This window comes from Atta cephalotes (genome assembly GCF_000143395.1).
Source record: "Atta cephalotes unplaced genomic scaffold scaffold00004, whole genome shotgun sequence".
NCBI classification, from domain to species: Eukaryota; Metazoa; Arthropoda; class Insecta; order Hymenoptera; family Formicidae; genus Atta; species Atta cephalotes.
In genome coordinates, this window is record NW_012130068.1 from 7,589,309 (window position 1) to 7,601,394 (window position 12,086).

A 12,086-nucleotide genomic window follows, 5' to 3' on the forward strand; every position below is an offset into this window, starting at 1 on the left:
AGTAAACTGACATTTTCAATCGAGAATAACTTTATGATACAGACACAAATCGACTAATGTTTCTATGGGATTATGTTGATAGATGCCCAAGTTTATTGTATGACGTCTATGATCTATTTATTTCGACCACCACTTACCGCTAAAACCATCTATAGGAAAACGGCGGAAGCAAAGTTGTACACCTAATATATATTTATTATATATATTATATTTATTATATATATTTTTTACTTTATATATATATTGTTTTGTCTTTATTATTTTGTCATATTGTAATTACACGATATATTATCTTTGATGAATTATCCATTAGAATCCCAAGAAAGTCTGAAGTTTACATAGCGATGTAGACTTCATTCGAATTAAAATAATTTTTTTTCCAACTTTTTATTAGCATTGATATGGTTTGTAATATCACATCGTCTTTTATCGAAAATAATTGTTTCCGATGATAAGTCCACTTACAAAGCATCGACACAAGTATATACAGGTATATATAGATACCGTTGTTTCAAAAGTAGTGATTCGCGCGCGTGATGCATTATCAATTAATACTGATTAATGGCTGACTGTAATGAAATCGAGGTTAATCACCACTGGCGTTATTATCGAACAATAATGCGTAACACATTAATTAATTTTTTTTTTTTAATATTTTCGAGGACAACTTGATTTTTCTATAATATTTTCTATGTTGCGTACATCAATTAAATAGGATATTCTTGACTAATGTTTATGTTTTTGGAATGCTTCAATTTACATTCCGCCATCTATTTATGTCTATATATATCATTTAAGAGACTTTCGTTTCCTTTGTCTCTTCTATTGTGAACCGTCACTGTGGACAAACGTATCTCTGCTTAGGAATCATTTAAGTGAGTACTCGCATTAGTAATTCAGAACACGATTTATTTACATTCTGTTAAGAGCATATTGTATTGTACATACTAATTCTAAAAGTGTGTACGGCAAGAGATTAAATACATTAAAAATTGTTACATTTAATTTCTTCTTTATAAGCGTCTTCATTATAAGCGGCGTCTACAATGAAATTTTAAGACGTAAAACTTAAGACTTTAAATTCTAAGAAATCGAGAAATCACAATCGAATGTGAGAACATTCGACTATGTCATCAGTTAATTTATTACGGCGTAGTGCGTAAAGCTAAGTTTTACGTCTTAAAGTTTCGGTCCACAATCTAGCTTTAAGGCCCAGTTTTTTATTATCTAGTTAACTATCTAATTTAGTATCTAGTAACTTGTAATTCTATAATTAAGCTTCACCTGATGTTTCACCCAATAGACTTCATGTATAACATCATCACAAATGAAGTCTAGTGATTGGATAAAACATCAGGTTAAGCTTAACAAGTTAATTAGGTAAGTCCGGATCTACAATAAATTTGTAAACCTTAAGCCATATTCTCTAAACCTGAATCAGTGGATAATATCAGTGCCATGGTAATCAGTGAATTAAATGTGAGATCCCTAATCTAACTAATCTTTATTGTGTCATCTAATCTATTTTTAGTGCTTAAATTCAATGAACATGGTATTGGAAGATTGAAATTAACGTGCAAATATCAGTAGTTTAGTTATATAATGCTCAAACATTCGTTCTTTTTTTAATTCGTATGCCACTGGGTAATTAGTGACTATCCACTGATTCAGATTTAGAGAGTAAGAAATGGACGACAGTTGACTATTCTTCTCGCATTCGACTATAATTGGTCAATTTCTTACAGCTTAAAACTTAATGTCCGTATTCATAGTCAAATCTTATACTTAAGGCTTCCTTAAATTTATCTTTAGATGCTCAGCAGTCAATGAAATAATTCGTACAGTATCTAAAGATAAATTTAAGAAAACCTTAAATATAAGGCCTGATTATGAATACGGGCATAAATTATCTATTGTAGATCCAGGCTAATGAAAAATCGGCCTTAAGAGATCTTAAGCCATAAGCTGTAAGTGACGATATATCGACCACAGAACTTATGCTTTTAGGCCATAAGAAAAGAGGTTTGCTCAATTCGCTTATAATCTTTTTCGACTTATGATTTAAGGCTTCTTAAAGCAAAGTTGTGAACCGAGACAAAATCTCATTGTAGACGCCACTTTATATTTCACACAAATTTGTTTCAATGCCATGTAACATAGACAATATTGCAATTCTCAATCTGATTGTGAGAATGCTTTGTTAAAATGCATTGTGAGAATACAATTTTCAACAGTTATTAGACATCATATCCACCTACAACTTTCTAATTTTCTATCGTACAATAAATAATAAAAAGGTGATGATAAAATCAAAAAGGATGACTGACTTCCCTCGGCGCGGATATTGCTAACATTATATTAGTCATCGCATCTACGTAGACTTTGATCTGTCGATAGCGTTGTTCTCATGTTCAACCGTAAATGCCTTCTTCCTTAGTTGTACGGAATGAAAAAAGGGTAGGACGGCCAGAGGGGCGAGACAAAAGGGACGTCAGTCAACGGCAACTTGCACGGCTTTTTAGCTCAGTTCAGTTCAAGTCGTCGCGGGCGGTGGATGCATCGCAAGGTGTAAAGCACCGCTCGTTCGTCTCTCATCGTTTCCCCACCGCACCGCTTCCTGCCGCGAGTCTTTGTTATCGGAGCGTATCCGGTGGGATACGTCTAAAACCGTGGTGCATCGCGTATGTTCGGGAGTGCGCCACGACACGTGCAATCGTACGGATCGAGTGTGTTGTGTCTGTCATTCTTGATCGTCTCATTCACACTCGTACTCGCGATCGCTCTGCGCCAACTCCGGAGATGCGCTTCGTTGCATCTTAAGGCTAATTTCGATATTCGCGGAGAGATTTCTTCAACGACGGCAAAAGGAAACATCGCGAAGTTGGGCAATGTAAGAATCAATGCATCAAAATTATTCTATTCCTCGCTCTTTTCCACAAAAAGAATGGCTGTGTTCAGAAGAGAAAACTAATCAGTTAGAGCTTAGTGATTCTTTAATACGATTGATTCCTACATTTAGATTTAGCGAAAAAACTCAAAAGACTCAATCATTATCAATTATCGCTAACTAACGATAATTTTCTCTGCTGAACGTAGACAATATCTCTGAAAGAGGCGGTTTCGGTTCTCTGATTTTCGCTGTCAGATTTGCTGGAGTAGAACCTTCGTAAGAAAGAGAGAGATTATTTTTTTAATATTTCCATAAAAGTCTATTTGTGTATTTCCTGGAAAAAACTTGGTGATTTTTATTGCTGCGAGTTTTATTATTGCAACACAATACGGCGGCTCAAGTGTTTCTTATTGAATTAATTTTAAAACATGGAAAATAGTTACATAAAAATTTTGTAAAATATGCAGATAAAATAATAATCGTAAAAATTGTAAAAAAGTCTGTTATAATGATGACAATCGATCAGAAATTGTTCATATACTTGATATATAAAATATTAATTTATAAGATAATTTTATATCTTGTTTTTCCTTCTGCTTTATATATATTTTTATTCCATGTGATCTTTATATGCTAATCGCCTAATCGATATTATATGTTAATGTTAGGAAATTATAGGTAATGCTGGTTTTTGCGTAAATGTGTGTGTGAGATCTGTGCAGTGATCTATTTTATCAGATGAATGAAATGATAATCGATTAGAATAAACGGCAAAAACCGTATAATTAATTATTTATGTTTTGTTTCTCGTATTATACTACGATGAGAGGTTAATGTTAATGTTAATGTTTACATAATCATTTTTAATCCTTAGTATACATGATTGGATCATTGTGTCTCGCACGTTTCTCTTCTTCGAAAAACTAGATATCAAGTTAATTATAACATTTATATACAATTTATTTAAATACACAATCTTACAAATACTTTCTGAAAGATGTTAATGAGGGGCTATTTATCTCTGAAATTTATCTCTGAAATCAGCGAGGAAATCAATCAACGAAGCAATTCATTCATCATTGAAAGAATTAATTTGAAATAAAAAAGTATCGCCATACGCTCGGTCGCACATTCCGAATTTCTTCCGGAAAACAAAAGAAATCATGTTTGAATTCAACTTTGAAATCATGTTAAAGTGAATATAAGAAATTGGAAATCACTTTTATTATTAGTGATTAAAATATACGCAAGGCGGCTATTAAAATATACGCAAGAATCACTTAATAATTTTTGTATATTTGTTAGAGTGATGAAAATTAATCCCGGAAAATCGTCGTGTATACTGAAGGATTATATATGAAAAATGTTTATGCAATGATAATGTTATGAAAAAAATTTATGCAAAAAATAAATTAATATTTATGCATGGATGACGGTTTTGCTAAAGTATCTAAAAATTTAATTTATTAAATATAGATCTGAAAATAATTTTGTTGAGTATCAAAATACATAATATGCAGAATAAGGTGATTAAGAAGGCAAAGAGAAATATTAAAAAAAAATTCATTAATTGTCATAATTAAATTTTAATAAACATTTTTTAAATAATTGTTAACGTAACGAAACGCATAAACAACATGTTATATTATTATGTTTGTATGTAAATAACTAACACTTAATGTATAACATCACATGAGAAGAACACAACAAAGATTATATCTCGTGTTACGAGATCACATTATATTTTTTTTAATTGTATTTTATTTCTGAATATATTTTATGAATAATATCTAGGATTTTAAATAAAAAATCATTTTAAATAAAAAATATTTTCACATATTAGTTGAAAATTATATTTCACACTTATTACATTACTTGTTACTTTACATTTTTTATTTTTACACTTAAAAGAGGAACAATTTATAATCGTGTCCTTACTTTGGGACAAAATTTGGGACGAAGAGTTAAAATTTCAGACTGTCCCTCGTAATTTAAGAAGGTTTATCACTAAGATATAGGATTTCTTGTTAGAATGAGATAAGACTTATTGTTCATCATGTTCGAGATTTTTATGTAATTATTTTAATATTCAACAAAATACTTTAGCAAAAAATTATTCTTTCGATGTTCTGTACAAATGTAACATTTATTCTCAATATTTACGATTTTTTCTTTTAACGCTTTTTTGCATCTTTCCTTTTTGTGAATGATATTAAATCATGATAAAATGGGATGTAAAAAACTTCAATAGCTGATTCGATAGAAGCGCAATTTTTTGCTGAAAAGAGACTTACATAATTATTATAAAGCAGAGAATATATTTAATGTTTTCGCTGAATTGAAAGAAGTGCGATTCAATGGTAATAGAAAAAACATTTGCAAACTTGAGTAAATTTTAAATAATTCCACGTAACTGATTCCACAAAGTCAGCGAGTAGATTTGCTATTGAATATGCTACGGAAACATAACTCGTAGTACGGATATAATTTTCTCTTTCTCCCCCTCCCAAAAATCAAACGCTATATTTAACATGTCTTGCGAAGTGCATTGCATCATGTGGGCGATATTGCAGGTTGTGAAAAATCGACGATTACGGAATTTTTTCGCATGTTACCTTCGCGAAAGGTGATTCATCGATCTCGAAACATTGCGAAGGAAAAACGCGCGCGGTTGATCGAAGGATCGGCGATCAGCATTTAGAAGAAAAGGACGGAATATCTCGTTAAAAGATGAAGCATGAGGGAAATTGTTCAACGGCGGAGGATTCCAATGGAATTTTGTTGCAACCTAGAAAGAACTCGGCGGTGCGGCTACAAATCATGCAACCAAAGACGATTACGCATTTGCCGAAAAGACCACCGGTCGACCTGGCATTCACCGATCTTACGTATAAGGTCCGAGAAGGCCGCAAAAATAGTGAGTACATTTCTACCTCTATTTATTATCAATATCTTAATCGAAAAAATTATTTCACAATCGAATATTGTCCTACGAGTTGTTCGTAATTAAAACTGACGTGTTTTAACTTTTGATTGAGGCAAGTGGATTAATATAGCGAAATGTTATGAAAGAATTGAATGTCGAAAAAAAGGAAATTTCTCCGCTTTTTTTATTATGTTATTACTCGGGTTATTGTGACATCTTTTCATAATACTACGCATATAGCACATTTCATACGTTCATGTGTTTTGCGGTTTTGCAAAGCAAGGAGTGTTTATTTTTGTTGTTAGGATATTTGTTTTTAATAAAATCTGCTGAACTTCGAAATTCAGATTTTTGCATTGTAAATTGTTATATCATTTTTTAATAAGCGACACACACAGTGTTTCTGCGAATTATCACGTATTTTTTACGAATATTTAAAGAATCAAGATGACTTCATTCTTTATTGATTCTTCCGGCATGAATAAATTAAACATAATATATTCATACAGTTACTTGTATATAATTATAGCTTCTAATAATATTTTATTCACGTGTGTAGAACGAAGAATCAATTTTTCTTTATATTCCATAATCGTTGCAGTTTAACGAATATTCTTTATCTAAATCGATCTGAGATTTTCGTAATCCAATCCCCAACGCGTGGCTGACTTTATGTTAGAATTAATTGGATAATATTCGATTGAGTAAGTCAATGAGATTTTTAAAAATCCACGATAAAACTTAGCTGATAGAAACGGAAAGAAAAGCTAACATTCAGAGCGTAACGTAACATTTAATATCTAGCCGATTAATTGGATATGATAGTACATTATTATAGAATACGATATTATAGAATAGTGTCACACAAGAAAAAGTCGTGAAACCGCAGAAAAGATTATTTTGTAAATTACACAGTATGTGAATGTACTACGTCCTTGAACTGCATTCCAAATGTTACATTATTTGACTTCAGCACGGACTACGGTCTTTCTAGAAATTTCGCATTCGTCCAAGTTCTCGCTATATAATTACCATAATTGTTTAGTAAACATATTTAAACTAATGACAATTGGATAGCTTCCTGTATCGAGCATTGAGGAACACTCGTAAATATTACAAATTATCATTACATATTATTTATTTTCGCGTAAAATAATTTGCTTAATTATGTATCATAAAATTTTCATAATATAATACACTTTATTACGTTAACTTTCATCCAGATTATAATACAAGTTAATAAATATCTATGCAACTAGTTACAAGTTATTTTCGAAGAATACAGAAGCATCCATACGTATATTTAATACGTCAATGAAATTAGATGATAGAATACTGTATGCAAGGAATTTTCAGTGAATATTTTAAAGCATCGTTGAATGTTCGTGTATAATAATTTGCCATTAGAATTAGAAACGTTATATATCGAAGCTTTATCTCTACAGTAACTCGAATGTTGCTAATAGTGAGCGACAACCAATCTTCATATGAATCATACTTTTATTTATTCTCTAAATCTTTTGGAGTAAAAATTGAGTCAGTCTTAAAAAAAGTGAAGAAACTTTTCACTCTTAATCAAGAGTGACTGATTTTTACTGTTTTTGGAGTAGTAGTTTACTCTTTTGGAGTGAAATTCACTGAAATCTTGCTCCAAAAGAATAAAATCTCACTCCTAAAGAATGAAAATCTGCCACACTTTCAAGAGTGACTCAATTTTCAGTCTTTTTGGAGTGAAAGTTTCCAAAATTAGGAAGTATGATATATAATCCGACTTTTTTTACAATTATTTTATTTTATTATCTGTTAGAAATTCTATTAGATATGTCTATTAGAAATTGAACTAACTATTCACTCTCTTTTTTTCTTTCTTTCTTTTCAGTTTGAATTGATTTTAGTTTTCTCATTTCTCTGCAGACTGAGATTTATTTTTACATGTAAATCGATTTTTATAACTAGATTAGATGTGTTTAATTTGTTTCCGAGTTATGGGAAAGCAGAATATAATGTCGATTTAAAAATGCTTTTTACAAGCAACAACGTGCCTCTCTATTATCAACAACAAAGGTATTGTTTAACTTACTTCGTGAAAATGATGTACCTATCGCGTAACTATCTTTCTAGCATCGACCAATTATCCGATATTACATAGTTTCTTAAATAATGTATCACGTGAATATCTGATGCGATAGTAGATAACTATTGTTCGAAAACACTCGAGCGAATGTTTTTCGAATCATTTACACTCATCAAAAGAATATAGGATTTTCTTTTTTTTTCTCCATCTTCTCGTATACAGGAACCAGTCGGCGCTGTTCGTATGATTACAAACTGGTTTCCGATGACATTGACCGTCGAGTGAAAGTGCACCGCTTGCGTGCCAAACACGTCAAAGAAATGCATGTTCAAAGAAAAGCAACACGACGCAACGGCGTGGCAATGGACGCGAATTCTACGTATTCCCCGAGTACAGTCCCGGGTATCTCTTATCATCGTGATACAGCATATGAGAGAGATAACGCTGGAATGCGACGCACCAAAGCGAAAGAGACTTGTGAATAGCTTCACTTCATACTTTAAATTAAACATAAACGTCTAGTAGACCATCTGACTCACTATATATTGACGCTATGCAATTCACGCAAGCTAAACAATACCACCTGTTGTGTAGAGTATCAATGTTGTATCTATGCTCCAAATCGATAATCTAAATGTTACTATACTTATTTATGTGTTATAGGAAGTCATACCAAATATATACCTACGCACAACCCATTTACTCTAATTGTATTGCGACCCTTTGTATCGATCAGACTATATTTAACACGCGACGTTTCGTTACATATTTTATGTGTGTTAGGTATACATACGTATCATAGATTACGTTGTATATTTCGATTATTTATAGGCTGAAAACATGACGCATTTGCCTCTTATAGCTCGCATGAAAATACTTCCGCAACGAATCAGTCTTTACGATATTAAAAAAAGTATCGATCGGGGATTAGAATCGTTTTCAATGCTATTTATTGACATTTTCGTTATGATAGAATCAAAATTGTCTTTACTTATTTTTTTTTTTTATTCGTATGAGCGCAACATTTTGATTCGTAGTAAGTAATATGAGTAACGTGCATGTGTTTCTCCGAGTTCCCAATGAAGAATCCATCATAAAAGGAATAATTCGACGTACTCGTTTCTTACGAGTAGGGTTAGTGATCGCAATTTTGCAGGAAGGCCGATGCAGCATGATACTTCAGAGGTTTCCGATGTACATCAATTACGTCGGAATACCTATAATTTTCGAACCCAAAGAAACATACAAATCTCAATTTAATCATACGCGTGCATCTCGAGTGCATCTAAGATTATTTTTAGAAAAAGTTTTAAGAAATGGATGATTTTTTTCAAGAAATGGGATACGTTTCTCTTTAATTTACTCGAAACGCCTGCTTGAATTGATGTATATAGTATAGATAGATAAACGTACAATAATACAATAATATCGAGTGGTAAATATCATTGGAGAGCCTTTGTTCCGTCTTATCGCGTACGCGAAGCAAATCGCTTTATTTGAAATGATAAAATTCCATTTCACTGATATTATCCGCGAATCATCGTTTCTTTGGATATTCTCGAAAGTAATTCATTCTAAAAGTATCAGAGAGACTTTGGATTTGAATATCAATCATTTGCTCTTTGATAATTAAACAAGGAATTATCATTAAATAAATGTTTGAAACAAATCACGAAGATACGCGGTATCGATCAATCATGCATCGTGTCATCGATCGTGAAAATCAAAATATTTTTTGCAATGCGCCATTAGGGATATCATGTCTCGGCGCGGGAACTGAAAATCCAACGGCCTTCAGAACGCTATTTAGAACCTATAATAAAGATTACATAATTCAAGACATAATACTATTACATTATTCTAGTAATGCTATCTTGCGGAGACACCTCAGTAATAATACTCATCTTCCTGTCGAAGATGAGTGTCGATTAAGCAGCGGACGATGGCACGTCATATTTTTTTTATTTTTTTCCTTTTCCGGTGATAGACATTACGCTTGGCGGATATTTCAATTGTTCGGATGCTTTCGTAATTTGGCACGGACGAGCAAGAAATATCATTCGTTTAATGTACAACATTATAGAAAATCATTGTTTGTTCGAGACTGAGGAAACACGTATTACAAACAATAATAATTGTCATAGCTAGATAAAGATACAGAGTGATATTTCATTATGTTCAATAATTCTTATCTTGGAACACGTAATTATAGGTATGCACTTGTGGATGCATGTACTTTGATGATTTTCTCTTTTAAGATGTCTCTTCGAAAATTTACCTAATGAAGACTGCCATTAAGAAGATATTTCAAGTTCACCTATACACTGTTAGAAAAATGTTCTTGAATTTCATTAACATTTTATGTACACTGTTAAAAATTTCATGACATTACATTAAATTTAATGTACTTATAACTAAAAAGTATATTTGTATACATGTACATTAAATTTAATATAATGTCATGAAATTTTATGAAATTTAGTGTTTACATGTTTATTATATTTAAGTAATTACTATAATTTAGTTTTTAGTTAAATCATTCGTTATTTTTAATTTGTTCATAACAAACTTTATTTATATGTAAAGAAAACATTTCTAAAAATACTTTTAAAAATGTTATGAAATTTAACGTATTTTTTTACACAAGTTAATTTAATTTAATGACATTAAATTTAATGTTCTTATAATTGAAATATTTGTGTATATGTATATGAAATTTAGTGTACTTTCCATAGAATTTTATGTGGATTTGTATGAAATTTAATGCACATGTGAACATTAAATTTAAGTTACTTGCAACTTTATTTTTAATGATAACATTAAATGTTTTGAATGTTATACTTGCTTCAAATTTTCTTCCGTTAAATGTACATGAAATTTGCTATCTTTTTTAAACAGTGTATTGAGAAGCTTATTTGTCTTATTGTAAAAATATGCACAACGGGAATATAACCATACGTTACTGATATGAAAAAGATTGTCGACAAGGTAAACTTATCCAATTTAATAAGTTCGACCTTTTAAATCACGACATATCGCTGATGAATTGCTACTTGCTTAAATAAAAAAAAAAAGAGAATTTTCTCTATTCTAATACGAATTATCTACATTATCTACATTTCTCAAATTCTTATAACGCCTTTAAAGAAATGTAACGATCACTGTGTGTGTTTTTCTCCGATTTAGAGAGCAAAATACAGTTTGAGTATAACAATAGACCTAGATCGTTCGCGTGCTGAACGACACATTTTGACGTTATGCAAAAAATATGAAAGAAACTTGCTTCATGGAACAATAACTATGTATCCTATTACTGACTTTTACTCTTCATGTTTTACTTTCTTTTACAATATTCTCTTTATCATGATCTCTTACGATCTTTCTCCTTGCAGAAATTCCTATGTCAAACTTTTATCTTTTTTTGTTTCAAATTTTTATCTTTTTTTTATTGCACCAAGACGATGTTCACATAACAAAACGTGACACAATGACTTATCGAGCGTTGAACATCTCTTATCGAATATATACTTACTCGTAATTATCTTTTACTTTTATCTTTTTTTGTTGCACCAAGTCGGTGTCCACATAACAAAACGTGATACAATGACTTATTGAGCATTCAACACTCCTAATATACTTGCTCGCAATTATCATTTTCCTTGCAGTTGTTAAAATGTTTATTAACATTGCAGAATAGCGATGAATTAAGAGCAGATGAGTTCATGAACGCCTGGTGAATAAACTCATATTTTCACATTCAACAGAGATCTTAGATACTTTTTATTTTTCTATCATAAAATTATTATGTGAATGAAACGTTCAATGTTTCATTTGGAGAAAATATTTACATAATTTTTCTCTTCAGAGTGACATGTAGAGAAATTGCAAGGAGAATTATTTATAATTTTATATGCCGATTTCTTTAAATTATTTTGTATTGTCTTGTTTAAACTTTGTGTTAAAATTATCGAAGCAGTATGAGTATTCAAACAGAACTTTCGTCGCAGTTGATGTTACGCTATACAATATATTACGAAATTAGGCTATAAGATTTTACTTCTCAATAAGATGTAAAGTCTTATTGCTTGTATCCGCGTGATTGCAAAATAAAATGAAGAAAGTTTAGCATGACCTCACAAAGATAGTTAACCGGGCATGAGAATTTGAGACTTTATCGTCTCTCTCTCTCTCTCTCT

General features: G+C 31.1%; 1 protein-coding gene across 1 annotated transcript in view; it reads left to right on the forward strand.

The window, feature by feature from the left end:
• The first annotated feature begins 5,620 nt into the window (after positions 1–5,620).
• LOC105626034 (ATP-binding cassette sub-family G member 1) overlaps positions 5,621–12,086 on the forward strand; it is a 26,856-nt gene continuing 20,390 nt past the window's right edge. The window contains exon 1 of the mRNA XM_012207347.1: positions 5,621–5,807. Coding sequence (XP_012062737.1) covers positions 5,621–5,807 — 187 coding nt within the window. The remainder of the gene's footprint in view (positions 5,808–12,086) is intronic.